General features: G+C 43.5%; 1 protein-coding gene across 6 annotated transcripts; it reads left to right on the forward strand.

The window, feature by feature from the left end:
* Positions 1–1,492: 1,492 nt before the first annotated feature.
* Positions 1,493–16,920, forward strand: LOC130272791 (lymphocyte antigen 6E-like). 6 transcript variants are annotated; one of them, XM_056518675.1, is made up of 5 exons: positions 1,573–1,637; positions 2,594–2,660; positions 8,757–8,896; positions 11,516–11,635; positions 16,665–16,920. In XM_056518675.1, the coding sequence occupies exons 3-5, from the start codon at positions 8,845–8,847 to the stop codon at positions 16,871–16,873; spliced, it is 381 nt and encodes a 126-aa protein (XP_056374650.1). In that variant the 5' UTR covers positions 1,573–1,637; positions 2,594–2,660; positions 8,757–8,844; the 3' UTR covers positions 16,874–16,920. The 6 variants fall into 6 exon arrangements, with proteins under 6 accessions (XP_056374645.1, XP_056374646.1, XP_056374644.1 ...); XM_056518670.1 differs by lacking the exon at positions 8,757–8,896 and having other exon boundaries at positions 1,493–1,637; XM_056518671.1 differs by lacking the exon at positions 8,757–8,896 and having other exon boundaries at positions 1,500–1,631.
* The last annotated feature ends 1,289 nt before the right edge of the window (positions 16,921–18,209 follow it).

The following is an 18,209-nucleotide window of genomic DNA, read 5'->3' on the forward strand; positions in this document are numbered from 1 at the left end:
GAGTGTAACTCTACTTGGAATAGTGTCGAAACACCATTAAATACTTCCTCATCAGTGACTCCTGCCTCACAGCCTGCGGCCGCCGCTCTCCTTGTTTCTATGTTTACACTCGGGCCCCAAACACTCATAGTCTCATTACTGGCTCTGCTTACCTGAAAAATTGGGGGAGATTTATCAAAACCAGTCCAGAGGAAAAATTGCCCAGTTGCCCATAGCAACCAATCAGATCACTGCTTTCAGTTTTAAAAAGGCCTCTGAAAAATAAAAGAAGTGATCTGATTGGTTGCTATGGGCAACTTTTCCTCTGCTCAGGTTTAGATAAATCTCCCCCTCTGAGATAGATAGATAGATAGATAGATAGATAGATAGATAGATATGAGATAGATATGAGATAGATAGATATGAGATAGATAGATATGAGATAGATAGATATGAGATAGATAGATATGAGATAGATAGGAGATAGATAGATATGAGATAGATAGATATGAGATAGATAGATATGAGATAGATAGATATGAGATAGATAAATAGATATGAGATAGATATGAGATAGATAGAAAGATAGATAGATAGGAGATAGATAGATATGAGATAGATAGATATGAGATAGATAGATATGAGATAGATAAATAGATATGAGATAGATATGAGATAGATAGATATGAGATAGATAGATATGAGATAGATAAATAGATATGAGATAGATATGAGATAGATAGATATGAGATAGATAGATATGAGATAGATAGATAGATATGAGATAGATAAATAGATATGAGATAGATAGATAGATATGAGATAGATAAATAGATATGAGATAGATATGAGATAGATAGATAGATAGATAGATATAAGATAGATAGATAAATAGATATGAGATAGATATGAGATAGATAGATATGAGATAGATAGATATGAGATAGATATTTGATAGATAGATATGAGATAGATAGATATGAGATAGATAAATAGATATGAGATAGATATGAGATAGATAGGTATAAGATAGATAGATAAATAGATATGAGATAGATATGAGATAGATATGAGATAGATATTTGATAGATAGATATGAGATAGATATGAGATAGATATGAGATAGATAGATAGATATGAGATAGATAGATATGAGATAGATAGATATGAGATAGATAAATAGATAGATATGAGATAGATATGAGATAGATAGATAGATAGATAGATAAATAGATAGATATGAGATAGATAGATAGATATGAGATATATATGAGATAGATATGAGATAGATAGATAGATAGATAGATATGAGATAGATAGATATGAGATAGATAGATAGACAGATATGAGATATATATGAGATAGATAGATATGAGATAGATAGATAGATAGATATGAGATAGATAGATATGAGATAGATAGATAGATAGATAGATAGATATGAGATAGATAGATATGAGATAGATATGAGATAGATAGATAGATAGATAGATAGATAGATAGATAGATAGATATGAGATAGATAGATAGATAGATAGATAGATAGCAAATAGGTTCTAGAGCAGCACTACCAATATGAATAGATGCAGGTGTAGGCAATCCAGTCACTGCTACAATTGGAGATGTATACAAAGAAGATTGCAGCACTCGAGGTTCAGGTGAAAAAAACTTACGGGGAGATTTATCAAAACCTGTGCTGAGAAAAAGTTGTCCAGTTGCCCATAGCAACCAATCAAATTGCTTCTATCATTTTGCAGAAGCCTTGTTAAAAATGAAAGAAGCGATCTGATTGGTTGCTATGGGCAACTGGGCAACTTTTCATCTACACTGGTTTTGATAAATCTCCCTCTAAGGCTGGGTTCACACCACGTTTTTGCCTGCGGTCGGGAAACCTCATACGGACGAAAACCAAGCCGACCGGAGGCTGCGGTTCACTCCGGTCGGCTCATAGACTTGCATTAAATACGGTTCCCGAATACGGCTGAGTGCGGGTGCCGCGATTAAGCCCCGCCCCCCTCCTCCAAACCGTATACGGGAACCGTATTTAAGAAAACGTGGTGTGAACCCAGCCTTAGAGGGAGATTTATCAAAACCAGTGTAGAGGAAAAGTTGCCCAGTTGCCCATAGCAACCAATCAGATCGCTTCTTTCAATTTTAACAAGGCTTCTGCAAAATGAAAGAAGCGATCTGATTGGTTGTCTATGGACAACTGCTCCCCTTTTCCTCTCCACAGGTTTTGGTAAATCTCTTTGATAAATCTTACATTGTTCCTCAGTTTTTCGTTGTATAACTACATATAACCCCAGTATAATTCCTGCAGTTTTGGGGCTCGCCCCTCCATTGTTCGCCGCTGTTAAGTCAGTTTTCTTTCTTTGTCTTTTGTTTCTTTTGTTCTGGATTTTCTGGTATGGAGCCTGGTCTTCTGGGGGTTCTGGGGTATTGCGTCTATTCCTGTTCAGCAATAGATCCCTTTTACCTTTGTGTAGGGGACTCTGGGTTATTGATTATTCCTTTGTCTACCGGAGATTATCTGCGGGATGGAGCTTTTTCCTGTTTAGTTCTTGGAGTCTATTTTGACTCATCCGTTTCCTAGTCTTGTGTCATGTGTATACAGGTGAAGCACTCAGACGGATCCCTCCAAGGAACAGCCCAGGATAAAAGCAGCGCACAAGACTTCAAAGGTAAAAATGGTTGATTTACCCGGCATGCAGCGCGTTTCGCTGGATAACCAGCTTCATCAGGCATGTTAGGGGTGGAGACACATGCGGTATTTATATATAATAGTTAACCCGCACATTGCTGGTATAAAAGCAATGTGCAGGAGCACATAAAAAACATACATAAAAACTAGTAGATTAATGATAAAAAATACCACATACATAACTAAAAAAGATTAGATATAGATATAAAAGATATACAAAAAAATATATATATTAAAAAAAAACAACAACAATATATTTATAATATGATAGTAGAAGGCCGGTCATGCTACACAGCGTTCTCGATCATCTCATTTAAACCACCAGGAAAAAGGGAACCAAGTGAAAAAATCCAATATGATTCTCTATTGATTAACCTTTGGAAACAATTTTTTATAATGGATGGTATAACTTATAAAAAATCGTTTCCAAAGGTTAATGAAAAAGTTATAGGTGGTCAAAATAGGTCGATTTTAGATTACTGATTTTGTACAAAAAGATTTAGATTTTTTTTAAGCGGTACAAAAATATAAAAGTATCTATCCATGGGGATCATTTTAATCGTATTGACCCACAGAATAAAGAACACGTCATTTTTCTGTAAATTGTACAGTGTGAAAACGAACCCCTCCAAAATGTGCAAAATGTTGGTTTTCATTTAAATTTCGCCGTACATTTTATGGTAAAATGAGAAGTTTCATTACAAAGTGCAATTGGTCACACAAAAAACAAGCCCTTATATGGGTCTGTAGATGGAAATATAAAAGAGTTATGGATTTTAGAAGGTGCGGAGGAAAAAACAAAAAACCCAAAAATAAAATTGGCCTGGTCCTTAAAGGGGTACTCCGGTGAAAACCTTTTTTCTTTTAAATCAACTGGTGGCAGAAAGTTAAACATATTTGTAAATGACTTCTATTAAAAAATCTTAATCCTTCCAGTACTTATTAGCTGCTGAATGCTACAGAGGAAATTCCTTTCTTTTTGGAACACTGATGACATCATGACGAGCACAGTGCTCTCTGCTGACATCTCTGTCCATTTTAGCAACCGTGCATAGCAGATGTATGCTAAGGGCAGCATGGGGGCTCAGTGGTTAGCACTGCTGCCTTGCAGTGCTGGGGATTTGGGTTCAAATCCCACTAAGGACAACAATAAATAAAGCGTTATTATTATTATTATAATAACGTCAGCAGAGAGAACTGTGCTCGTGATGTCATCAGGGAGCATTCCAAAAAGAAAAGAATTTCCTCTGAAATATTCAGCAGCTAATAAGTACAGGAAGGATTAAGATTTTTTAATAGAAGTAATTTACAAATATGTTTAACTTTCTGCCACCAGTGGATTTAAAAGAAAAAAGGTTTTCACCGGAGTACCCCTTTAAGGTGAAAATGGGCCATTAAGGGGTTAAACCTCCCAGATGTTTCCCCTCCACTTTTGGAATAGACAATTTCTTTCTGTTCCTTCTTTCTGATATAACCTGCTATAATATTTACTCGCTGTATCCTCAATTTCCCGATTCCCGAACACCCTCTTACCATGTACATTTTGGATTCCCTTTATAATTCTACTTTCTCTTAGATTTCTTACAATTCCTGCCAACCATTTACTCGACTTACCCCCTTCCGTGAACTTTTTCTGCCCCCCCAAAAAGGAGTCTGTGCCGTACCTTCTCCTGGAGAAATTCCTGATATTCTTTTTGTGCTACTTCCAGTTTTTCTCTTAATTTGGGGTCATTTGCAAATACTCTCTTCCCACTACCTTAACTTGTTCAATTAAATCTTCCTCTTTTTCCTTTACTTTAAAGAGAAAATATATATATATTTATATTGCTATATAGACATCCCCTTAAAGGGGTACTCCACTGCTCAGTGTTTGGAACAAGCTGTTCCGAACACTGGAGACTGTGCCGGGAGCTTGTGACGCCATAGCCCTGCCCCCTCATTGTGTCACGCCCGCCCCCTCAATGCAAGTGTATGGGAGGGGGCGTGACAGCCGTCACGCCCCCTCCCATAGACTTGCATTGAGGGGGCGGAGCGGGGCGGCATGAGGGGGGCGGGTGCTATGATGTCACAAGTTCCCAGCACCAGCTCCAGTGTTCAGAACAGCTTGTTCCAAATGCTGAGCAGCGGAGTACACCTTTAAAAAGTCTTTCATATAGTCCCAAACAATATGTATAGAAGTTAAATCTTTTCTAAGGGCCCAGAATTCTATCAGTTCCTCTTTTAGTCCCTTCGTCACCTCCTCTATCTCCAACCAATGAGGATTAATATTCAATTTCCTTATTTTCTGCCCCTTTACGCCAATATGTCTCACCCAACACCCCATCATTCAGTGGTCCGATACACACCTGGGCTCATAAGGCTGCGTTCACACGTCCGTCTAGACCCATCCCGATACACACCTGGGCTCATAAGGCTGCGTTCACACGTCCGTCTAGACCCATCCCGATACACACCTGGGCTCATAAGGCTGCGTTCACATGTCCGCCTAGACCCATCCCGATACACACCTGGGCTCATAAGGCTGCGTTCACATGGCCGTCTAGACCAATCCCGATACACACCTGGGCTCATAAGGCTGCGTGCACACGTCCGTCTAGACCCATCCCGATACACACCTTGGCTCATAAGGCTGCGTTCACACGTCCATCTAGACCCATCCCGATACACACCTGGGCTCATAAGACTGCGTTCACATGTCCGTCTAGACCCATCCCGATACACACCTCATAAGACTGCGTTCACACGTCCATCTAGACCCATCCCGATACACACTTGGGCTCATAAGGCTGTGTTCACATGGCAGTCTAGACCAGGGCTGTGAAGTCGGTAGATAAATGTTCCGACTCCGACTCCGGAGTTTTCTGTACTTCCAACTCCGACTCCAACTCCCCGTCTCCGACTCCTCTGTATTAATATGCGAATGTATTTTATACATTCCTTGAAGGAAAGGAAGGTAACATACCTGTCAGTACCACAGGACTACTGGCTGGGAAGCCAATAGTCTACTGTATTGAACAGTTTGTGTGCTGAACTGCTGCTGAAGATAGGGCAGTGGGAGGATCAAGGAAGGGGCATTTATTATAAAACATCATTTCCCTAGTAGAATCCCATAGTCATGTTTAAAGTTTAAAGGGGTACTCCGCCCCTAGACATCTTATCCCCGGGGTCCCGCTGCTGGCAACCCCCGGATCGCCGCTGCGGCACCGCGCTTTCATTACTATAAAGAGCGAGTTCGGGGGACGGATACAGAGCGGTACAGTGGACGGAGCAGCGTAATGTCATAGCTCCACCCCTTGTGACATCACGGCCCGCCCCCTTAATGCAAGTCTATGGCAGGGGGCGTGAAGACCGCCACGCCCCCCCCATAGACTTGTATTGAGGGGGCTAGCCGTGACATCACGAGGGGCAGAGCCATGACGTAACGGTGCTCCAACCCCTGCATCGCCCGTCATTACGCACAGAGCGAACTCGCTCTGTGCAGTAATGATAGCGCAGTACCGCAGCGGCAATCCCGGGGGTCCCCAGCAGCGGGACCCCGGCGATCTGACATCTTATCCCCTATCCTTTGGATAGAAGATAAGATGTCTAGGTGCGGAATGCCCCTTTAAGCTAACAATCGAGTTTACAAGTTTTTATAGCCTTAGCTGAATGGCAGCAGTTTTCCCAATGGTTTACAGCTTCAGTCTTGAACTATTGACCCTCCATTCCCTTCACTTATACAAGTGTCTCTAGTCCTGCAAAAACATATTTCCTTAACCCCTTATCAGTGAGAGGCTAGGTTACCCATGGGTTCCCTGTAAGAGCAGAACACAACACTATGGAAAGTATAAGTATTGCCGCTCCTAATTGTGCGTTGTGTGCCATATAGTAAAGCACATGAAAAGCTTCTTCACGGTCACTTAACGTGTTCGTTTTGCGGTTTCGTGAGGCTCTGCATGCATTGGTCTTTATTCTTACAGTAGAGAAGTCATTAATTATAACTTTTTGTGAATTGGGACATTTAAACTTGCTTTTCTTTTATTTATTCCAATCTAAATTTAGTAGGAGTTGGAGTCGGTGCATTGTTTGCCGACTCTGACTCCAGGTACCCAAAATTTCGTCCGACTCCACAGCCCTGGTCTAGACCCATCCCGATACACACCTGGGCTCATAAGGCTGCGTTCACATGGCCGTCTAGACCCATCCCGATACACACTTGGGCTCATAAGGCTGCGTTCACACGGCCGTCTAGACCCATCCCGATACACACCTGGGCTCATAAGGCTGCGTTCACACGGCCGTCTAGACCCATCCCGATACACACCTGGGCTCATAAGACTGCGTTCACACGGCCGTCTAGACCCATCCCGATACACACCTGGGCTCATAAGGCTGCGTTCACATGGCCGTCTACACCCATCCCGATACACACCTGGGCTCATAAGGCTGCGTTCACATGGCCTTCTAGACCCATCCTGATACACACTTGGGCTCATAAGGCTGCGTTCACATGGCCGTCTAGACCCATCCCGATACACACCTGGGCTCATAAGGCTGCGTTCACACATCCATCTAGACCCACCCCGATACACACTTGGGCTCATAAGGCTGCGTTGACACGTCCGTCTAGACCCATCCCGATACGCACTTGGGCTCATAAGGCTGCGTTCACATGGCCGTCTAGACCAATCCCGATACACACCTGGGCTCATAAGGCTGCGTTCACATGGCCGTCTAGACCCATCCTGATACACACTTGGGCTCATAAGGCTGCGTTCCCATGGCCGTCTAGACCCATCCCGATACACACCTGGGCTCATAAGGCTGCGTTCACACGGCCGTCTAGACCCATCCCGATACACACCTGGGCTCATAAGGCTGCGTTCACATGGCCGTCTAGACCCATCCCGATACACACCTGGGCTCATAAGGCTGCGTTCACATGGCCTTCTAGACCCATCCTGATACACACTTGGGCTCATAAGGCTGCGTTCACATGGCCGTCTAGACCCATCCCGATACACACCTGGGCTCATAAGGCTGCGTTCACACATCCATCTAGACCCATCCCGATACACACTTGGGCTCATAAGGCTGCGTTGACACGTCTGTCTAGACCCATCCCGATACGCACTTGGGCTCATAAGGCTGCATTCACATGGCCGTCTAGACCCATCCCGATACACACCTGGGCTCATAAGGCTGCATTCACATGGCCGTCTAGACCCATCCCGATACGCACTTGGGCTCATAAGGCTGCATTCACATGGCCGTCTAGACCCATCCCGATACACACCTGGGCTCATAAGGCTGCGTTCACACGGCCGTCTAGACCTGTCCCGTTCTTCTCCCGTCAAAAAACCAAACGCAAAATAACAGCAATGTTCAGTTAATAAAGCAAAAAAAAAAAAAATGTTTTTTTGTTCTGAGCATGCTCAGAAGTAAAAATGGATCAAAAAACGGATTGAAAAAATGGATGCAAAGTCATGACATTACAGGCTCATCCGTTTTCCATAGACTTCAATGTAAAATTTACTGTATACTTCTGGAAGAAAAAAATACTGCATGTGCCGTTTTTTCTGCCGTCAAAAAAACGGAAATGAGTGCAGGCGGGTACAAACGGATGTAAACGGATTGTAAAAAAATCCCATTGGCATGAATGGGATTTAAAAAAAAAAAAAAACTTTATTTAATCCGTTTAGAGCCTGCAAGAACGGAACCGAAACGGGGATAAAAAAACGGGGACTCATTCTGCTTATTTTCCCTGTAGCACAATCATTAGTCAATATCAGGTCGATCCTCGAAGCGGAGTTGTGTGTTTTACTATAACATGAAGATATTTCGGTCTCTGGGAACACGTTGTTCGTTGTTTGTTGTTGTGATGCTAAGAAGCTGATCCGGGAGAGCAGCCCGGGGAGAGACATGGGGGGGGGGGGTCACATACTTTCCACATTATTATTAGGTCTCTGGACTTTCGGGTGTTTGTGTCGTCCCCATGGTTCTCTGCTCACAATTGTTAGTGATGCTCACGACTCCTTGTACTAACAAAACCCTCACGTTACCACAACACAGCGCAGCCCCTTCACCTTAATTACAGGTGATGGACACAAAGAGCGGACAGGTATATATAAGGAGCAGCTGAGGCGTATCCACAGTGTATCTCAGCTCTCCACTGACTCCCAGCTATGGCTGCCTACACAAGCCTGCTCCTCATTGCTGCACTCTGTGTGGGTACAGGTAAGTGCGCCGGCCCTTTAAGATTCTCTATTACACCGTGCGGCGCAGTCCTGGGTTGGGGTCTCCACGGCGCCCATATATTCCCCCCATATTCTGACCATGGTCACTATATTACATCATAGGGGGCGATGTGAACGGTGACATCACTGAGGGGAATCTATATAGAGCGCCACCTAGTGACCACATTCTGATGATAATATTACAGCTAAATACAATCTAGTCTATTTACCTTTTATTACGTGACGCACAGTTAGGGCGATGACACATTGTATTACTCAGCTTTCCTTCAGTCCTGAGAGATATCATTACTCCCTGGGAAAGCTGAGTGACTACACCTAGGAGAGCTTTCGGGGTCAGATTGGTTGTTAGCTCTGTATACATCATGCTCTCCTCTATGTAGACTCCATTTTCTATAAAGAAAGGCGCAAAAGATGATCCAGCACTTCAATAAAACTTCAGCTTTGTTTCATTCTTTATAGGGGTACTCCACCCCTAGACATCTTATCCCTTATCCAAAGTATAGGGGATAAGATGTTTGATCACGGGGTCCCGCCACTGGGGACCCCCATGATTTCGGCTGCAGCACCCAAGATATCTGGTGCACGTAGTGAACTTCGCTCCGTGCCGGATGACTGGCGATATGGGGCAGAGGTTCGTGACGCCATGCCCCGCTCGTGACGTCATGGCCTTGCCCCCTTAATGCAAGTCTATGGGAGGGGGCGTGAACGTGACGTCACAAGTGGTGTGAGGCCATGACGTCATGAGCCTCTGGCGCTGCATTCGACGCTCTAAATGAAAGCCAGGTGCAGATGAGGGTCCCCAGCGGCGGGACCCCCGCGATCAGACATCTTATCCCCTATCCTTTGAATAGAGGATAAGATGTCTAGGGGCGGAGTACCCCTATAAGGCCGGGTTCACACTAAGGATTTTCTGAGCAGAATTCTGTTTTGAATTTCCACAGAGAAATCCTGGTGCAGCAGAATCCTGTCGCTCTCAATGGGATTCCGCTGCTGGATGAATGTACTTGCTCATTCTTTCAGCAGAATACTGAGTGAAATGCATTGTCCTCTGTGTGGACGGTAATGACCGCAAGGTTCTAACGTTGACGAATTCAATCGGCACCGCCAGGAGATTCCACAGTATGAACCTAGCCTTAAAGGGGTACTCCGGTGGAAAACTTTTTTTTTTTTTTTATGAACTGGTGCCAGAAAGTTAAACAGATTTGTAAATTACTTCTATTTAAAAATCTCAATCCTTTCAGTACTTATTAGCAGCTGAATACTACAGAGAAAATTATTTTCTTTTTGAATTTCTTTTTTGTCTTGTCCACAATGTGCTGACACCTCTGTCCCTGTCAGGAACTGTCCAGAGCAGCATAGGTTTGCTTTTGGGGATTTTCTCCTACTCTGGACAGTTCCTGATACGGGCATCAGGTGACAGCAGAGAGCACTGTGGACAAGACATAAAAGAAATTCAAAAATAAATGAATTTCCTCCGTAGCATACAGCTGCTAATAAGTACTGGAAGGGTAAAGATTTTAAATAGAAGTAATTTACAAATCTGTTTATCTTTCTGGCACCAGTTGATTTTAAAAAAATGAAAATTTCCACCGGAGTACCCCTTTAAAGGTACATTACACCAAAGTGTTAACAGGATACGAGTTCTGGACGCACTTTGAATGCACTCACACTCTTAATCACGGATAATGCCGACAGGTTACAACATCTAACACACAGCAGGTTATTGTCATGTTACCGCACTGCACACTGGATCCATTTTTTGCACCATGATCTGTAGTTTTTTATTGGTACAACTTTTGTTTTGGGCTTTTATATATTTTTTAAATATTAATTTCACACTTTTTAAAGTGATTACATGTCGTCATGTAATTACATTGTACTATTCATTGTTATGTAACAACACAATACTGATCAGTATTATCAGTAATCATCTAGTAAAGGCTGTCTAGACATACGGCACAAGAAGACTGGAGATCCTGCATGTCAGAGGTAGGTAAGAGCCCACCAGCACCTCCATTTTCCCCATTGATGCCACGTGATCTGCATTAATCATGGCATCAAAAGGGTAAATGTCTGCTATTAGCGGTGAGTTCCATCCTGTCTGGGCATGTTTGGAATGGAAGATCAGCAACAGCTGAGGGAACACTGGTTAGAAAACACTGACCTAAGGAGACCACATGATATTGGGCGTTATCTATGATGAAGAGTGCAACTGTATTCAAAACATGTCGAGAACTCGTTGTTGTTAGAAACACCGTCGGCTGTCACGCCTCCTCCCATAGACTTGCATTGAGAGAGAGACATCATGAGGGGGCAGGGCTATGATGTCATGAGGGGCGGGGCTAAGACATCACGGACTCCCAGCGCAGTTTGGAACAGTTTGTTCCAAACGCTGAGCAGCGGAGTACCCCTTTAGGAACTAATGAAGGATTCACAGATTGACATTAGCCCAGCAGGACACTTCAGAAACCAGCTATTTCCGACCTTCTACTTGGGAGGGCATGCTGGGAACTATGGTTCAACAAACTCCTGGTCTCTGTATATGCTTCAGGACAATTCATTGTGTCGATTAATAAGAAGTTGTGTTTGTTTCTTCCAGTTTACTCCTTATCCTGCTACACGTGTGCAGCTCAAAGCAGCAACGCCAACTGCATGACCGCGACCAACTGCACCACCGGGGCCACCTCCTGCATGACCACTTCGACCACGGCCTCAGTCGGTAGGTGATGAGATCTCACTCATAGATATTCTGGAGAGGTTACAAGGCTGTAATCACACAGTGCTGGACAGAGTTAAAAGCACCACACTCTGCCCACAGGTGGCGTCTGGTATTGCAGCTCAGCTCCTTTGAAGTTAATGGCATGGAGCTGCAATACCTCACATGACCTATGGACCGGTGTGACACTGTTTTGGGAAGAAAACTGCTGCATTAATCTCTTATACTGTACGACCCCTTTAAATTAATCTTTAACTGAAATGAAAACAAAAGAATTAAGTTATTATCTTGACTTCTAAGTCTGTTTGTGTCAACATTTACACTTGACTAAACTTGTTCTGTTTTTATCATAAGATCAAAGGTTAAGAATCCATAGTGTGACTGATCTTACAGTATAGACTCCATAGTGTGACTGATCTTACAGTATAGACTCCATAGTGTGACCGCTCTTACAGTATAGACTCTATAGTGTGACCGCTCTTACAGTATAGACTCCATAGTGTGACCTCTCTTACAGTATAGACTCCATAGTGTGACCGCTCTTACAGTATAGACTCCATAGTGTGACCTCTCTTACAGTATAGACTCCATAGTGTGACATCTCTTACAGTATAGACTCCATAGTGTGACCGCTCTTACAGTATAGACTCCATAGTGTGACTGCTCTTACAGTATAGACTCCATAGTGTGACCTCTCTTACAGTATAGACTCCATAGTGTGACCTCTCTTACAGTATAGACTCCATAGTGTGACTGCTCTTACAGTATAGACTCCATAGTTTGACCTCTCTTACAGTATAGACTCCATAGTGTGACCTCTCTTACAGTATAGTCTCCATAGTGTGACCTCTCTTACTGTATAGACTCCATAGTGTGACCGCTCTTACAGTATAGACTCCATAGTGTGACCTCTCTTACCGTATAGACTCCATAGTGTGACCTCTCTTACAGTATAGACTCCATAGTGTGACCGCTCTTACAGTATAGACTCCATAGTGTGACCTCTCTTACAGTATAGACTCCATAGTGTGACCTCTCTTACAGTATAGACTCCATAGTGTGACCTCTCTTACAGTATAGACTCCATAGTGTGACCTCTCTTACAGTATAGACTCCATAGTGTGACCTCTCTTACAGTATAGACTCCATAGTGTGACCTCTCTTACAGTATAGACTCCATAGTGTGACCTCTCTTACAGTATAGACTCCATAGTGTGACCTCTCTTACAGTATAGACTCCATAGTGTGACTGATCTTACAGTATAGACTCCATAGTGTGACCGCTCTTACATTATAGACTCCATAGTGTGACCGCTCTTACAGTATAGACTCCATAGTGTGACCGCTCTTACAGTATAGACTCCATAGTGTGATCTCTCTTACAGTATAGACTCCATAGTGTGACCTCTCTTACAGTATAGACTCCACAGTGTGACCGCTCTTACAGTATAGACTCCATAGTGTGACTGCTCTTACAGTATAGACTCCATAGTGTGACCGCTCTTACAGTATAGACTCCATAGTGTGATCTCTCTTACAGTATAGACTCCATAGTGTGACCGCTCTTACAGTATAGACTCCATAGTGTGACCTCTCTTACAGTATAGACTCCATAGTGTGATCTCTCTTACAGTATAGACTCCATAGTGTGACCTCTCTTACAGTATAGACTCCATAGTGTGACTGCTCTTACAGTATAGACTCCATAGTGTGACCGCTCTTACAGTATAGACTCCATAGTGTGACCGCTCTTACAGTATAGACTCCATAGTGTGACCTCTCTTACAGTATAGACTCCATAGTGTGACTGCTCTTACAGTATAGACTCCATAGTGTGACCACTCTTACAGTATAGACTCCATAGTGTGATCTCTCTTACAGTATAGACTCCATAGTGTGACCTCTCTTACAGTATAGACTCCATAGTGTGACCTCTCTTACAGTATAGACTCCATAGTGTGACCTCTCTTACAGTATAGACTCCATAGTGTGACCTCTCTTACAGTATAGACTCCATAGTGTGACCGCTCTAACAGTAGAGACTCCATAGTGTGACCTCTCTTACAGTATAGACTCCATAGTGTGACCTCTCTTACAGTATAGACTCCATAGTGTGACCTCTCTTACAGTATAGACTCCATAGTGTGACTGCTCTTACAGTATAGACTCTATAGTGTGACCGCTCTTACAGTATAGACTCCATAGTGTGACCTCTCTTACAGTATAGACTCCATAGTGTGACCTCTCTTACAGTATAGACTCCATAGTGTGACCTCTCTTACAGTATAGACTCCATAGTGTGACCTCTCTTACAGTATAGACTCCATAGTGTGACCGCTCTTACAGTATAGACTCCATAGTGTGACCGCTCTTACAGTATAGACTCCATAGTGTGATCTCTCTTACAGTATAGACTCCATAGTGTGACCTCTCTTACAGTATATACTCCATAGTGTGACCTCTCTTACAGTATAGACTCCATAGTGTGATCTCTCTTACAGTATAGACTCCATAGTGTGACCTCTCTTACAGTATAGACTCCATAGTGTGACTGCTCTTACAGTATAGACTCCATAGCGTGATCTCTCTTACAGTATAGACTCCATAGTGTGACCTCTCTTACAGTATAGACTCCATAGTGTGACCTCTCTTACAGTATAGACTCCATAGTGTGACCTCTCTTACAGTATAGACTCCATAGTGTGACCGCTCTTACAGTATAGACTCCATAGTGTGACTGCTCTTACAGTATAGACTCCATAGTGTGACCGCTCTTACAGTATAGACTCCATAGTGTGACCTCTCTTACAGTATAGACTCCATAGTGTGACCTCTCTTACAGTATAGACTCCATAGTGTGATCTCTCTTACAGTATAGACTCCATAGTGTGACCTCTCTTACAGTATAGACTCCATAGTGTGACCTCTCTTACAGTATAGACTCCATAGTGTGACCTCTCTTACAGTATAGACTCCATAGTGTGACCGCTCTTACAGTATAGACTCCATAGTGTGACTGCTCTTACAGTATAGACTCCATAGTGTGACTGCTCTTACAGTATAGACTCCATAGTGTGACTGCTCTTACAGTATAGACTCCATAGTGTGATCTCTCTTACAGTATAGACTCCATAGTGTGACCTCTCTTACAGTATTGACTCCATAGTGTGACTGCTCTTACAGTATAGACTCCATAGTGTGACCTCTCTTACAGTATAGACTCCATAGTGTGACTGCTCTTACAGTATAGACTCCATAGTGTGACCTCTCTTACAGTATAGACTCCATAGTGTGACTGCTCTTACAGTATAGACTCCATAGTGTGACCTCTCTTACAGTATAGACTCCATAGTGTGACTGCTCTTACAGTATAGACTCCATAGTGTGACCGCTCTTACAGTATAGACTCCATAGTGTGATCTCTCTTACAGTATAGACTCCATAGTGTGACCGCTCTTACAGTATAGACTCCATAGTGTGACCTCTCGTACAGTATAGACTCCATAGTGTGACCGCTCTTACAGTATAGACTCCATAGTGTGACCTCTCTTACAGAATAGACTCCATAGTGTGACCGCTCTTACAGTATAGACTCCATAGTGTGACCGCCCTTACAGTATAGACTCCATAGTGTGACCTCTCTTACAGTATAGACTCCATAGTGTGACCTCTCGTACAGTATAGACTCCATAGTGTGACCTCTCTTACAGTATAGACTCCATAGTGTGACCGCTCTTACAGTATAGACTCCATAGTGTGACCGCTCTTACAGTATAGACTCCATAGTGTGACCGCTCTTACAGTATAGACTCCATAGTGTGACCTCTCTTACAGTATAGACTCCATAGTGTGATCTCTCTTACAGTATAGACTCCATAGTGTGACCTCTCTTACAGTATAGTCTCCATAGTGTGACCGCTCTTACAGTATAGACTCCATAGTGTGACCGCTCTTACAGTATAGACTCCATAGTGTGACCTCTCTTACAGTAAAGACTCCATAGTGTGACCGCAGTATATACTCCATAGTGTGACCTCTCTTACAGTAGAGACTCCATAGTGTGACCTCTCTTACAGTAGAGACTCCATAGTGTGACCTCTCTTACAGTATAGACTCCATAGTGTGACCTCTCTTACAGTATAGACTCCACAGTGTGACCGCTCTTACAGTATAGACTCCATAGTGTGACCGCTCTTACAGTATAGACTCCATAGTGTGACCGCTCTTACAGTATAGACTCCATAGTGTGACCGCTCTTACAGTATAGACTCCATAGTGTGACCTCTCTTACAGTATAGACTCCATAGTGTGACCTCTCTTACAGTATAGACTCCATAGTGTGACCACTCTTACAGTATAGACTCCATAGTGTGACCTCTCTTACAGTATAGACTCCATAGTGTGATCTCTCTTACAGTATAGACTCCATAGTGTGACCTCTCTTACAGTGTAGACTCCATAGTGTGACCTCTCTTACAGTGTAGACTCCATAGTGTGACCGCTCTTACAGTATAGACTCCATAGTGTGACCGCTCTTACAGTATAGACTCCATAGTGTGACCTCTCTTACAGTATAGACTCCATAGTGTGACCTCTCTTACAGTATAGACTCCATAGTGTGACCGCTCTTACAGTATAGACTCCATAGTGTGACCGCTCTTACAGTATAGACTCCATAGTGTGACCTCTCTTACAGTATAGACTCCATAGTGTGACCTCTCTTACAGTATAGACTCCATAGTGTGACCGCTCTTACAGTATAGACTCCATAGTGTGACCGCTCTTACAGTATAGACTCCATAGTGTGACTGCTCTTACAGTATAGACTCCATAGTGTGACCGCTCTTACAGTATAGACTCCATAGTGTGACCACTCTTACAGTATAGACTCCATAGTGTGACCGCTCTTACAGTATAGACTCCATAGTGTGACCTCTCTTACAGTATAGACTCCATAGTGTGACCTCTCTTACAGTATAGACTCCATAGTGTGACCACTCTTACAGTATAGTTTTTTCTTCTCTCTCTGTAGCGGGCGTCTCTGTTACCTCCATCACTAAGACTTGCTCCGCCGCCTGTGCAGCCACTTCAGTTAATACCGCTTTGTCCTCATCGAGTGTCACCTGCTGCAGCACCGACCTGTGTAACACCAGCGGAGCCTCCAGCATCAAGTCCACCTCCACCATCCTGGCCGCAGCCCTGGGAGCCATCATGGTTCTCCTCAGAAGCTCCTCCCTGTAATCTCCTGGTTGTGGATGAACCTCAGAATACAATAAAATGTCCCGTAGATGTGGGGTGGTTCTGTGGTGTTTTATTACATATGGTGGTGAATGTGATCTCATTCGTGGCCAATCAGCTGATCAGTGATTTATCTCCTGCTCCTGGTATCTATTCTGCCTCTAGTGGGCGCTCTCAGTACAGCAGGTGTATGGCATCAGCTCCAGAGCTGACAACATCCAGGAGACGTGCGCTGTCAGGTCAATGTCAGCAGAATTGACTCTGTATCAGGGCTCCATAGTTACATAGACCGGAGTCCATCTAGTTCCCTATATATCCCTACTGTGAACATCCTGTGTTGATCCAGACGAAGCCAAAAAGCCCTTATGAGGCTGATTCCAATTGCCCCATACCAGGGGATTATTCCTTCCCAACTCTACTATGGCATGAGAATAAATCTATGGATGAATGTTCAGTCCCTATAGATCTAGTATCCAGACCCTGTAATGTTATTACTCTCCAGAAATGTATCCAGGCCCCTCCTCCTGGCCCCCCCTCCTCCTCCAAACGAACTCCACCTCAGGCAGAGAATTCCACAGTCTCACTGCTTTTACAGTAAAGAACCCCCGTCTGTGCTGGTGTAGAAACCTTCTTTCCTCTAGACGTAGAGGATGCCTCCTTGTTATATATACAGTCCTGGGTATAAATAGATCATGGAGAGATCTCTGTACTGTCCTGATATATTATATATATTATTAGGTCACCTCCTTGTTATATATACAGTCCTGGGTATAAATAGATCGTGGAGAGATCTCTGTACTGTCCTGATATATTATTGTGGTAGCCCTTGGGGGGTGTATGGTAGGGATGGTATGAGGTTGGTATAAGAGGGGTTAATATTAACCCAGTCACTCGTGACGCCAGGGTGAGGGCTGGTATGCTGAATCTATGTTCCGGCCTATCCCCGCCCTTCCCAGAAGCGCTAGGTGCAATGAAATGACTGAAGGTCCACAAGCAGATTTAACTTGAACTTGAATAACTTTACTGCAGTGCTTGCAATATCCAATGCGTAGTAACAGTCTCATAGGTTGCTTAGCGACTGGCAGAAGTTGGCGGACCTTGCATGAAACTTATAGTCTCTGAATTTAGGGAGTGATGTGCAGATCCGTCCGGATTTAGGGGAAATATTGGGTCCGGTGATACTGCAGAGTGCTTAGGGGATGACACACTCTATAATTTAGATCATTCAGCCGTTGCCGCAACGCTCAGGCCTAACTCACTGAGATTACTGCTATACAGGTCTTGCTTGCTTGTTATCCCAGGAACAAGAGAGAGATAAGATGGCCGCCGCTCCCTTATA

This window comes from Hyla sarda, chromosome 5 (assembly GCF_029499605.1).
Source record: "Hyla sarda isolate aHylSar1 chromosome 5, aHylSar1.hap1, whole genome shotgun sequence".
NCBI lineage: Eukaryota > Metazoa > Chordata > Amphibia > Anura > Hylidae > Hyla > Hyla sarda.

What these genes read in the sequence shown, in the direction of transcription:
- LOC130272791 (XM_056518669.1), top strand. Translation starts at nt 1,602, where the DNA reads ATGTATACAAAGAAGATTGCAGCACTCGAGGTTCAG. An exon ending in TTGCAGCACTCGAGGTTCAG is followed by an intron (nt 1,638 to 2,572) that starts GTGAAAAAAACT and finishes TCCGTTTCCTAG; the next exon opens with TCTTGTGTCATGTGTATACA. An exon ending in TTCGACCACGGCCTCAGTCG is followed by an intron (nt 11,636 to 16,664) that starts GTAGGTGATGAG and finishes CTCTCTCTGTAG; the next exon opens with CGGGCGTCTCTGTTACCTCC.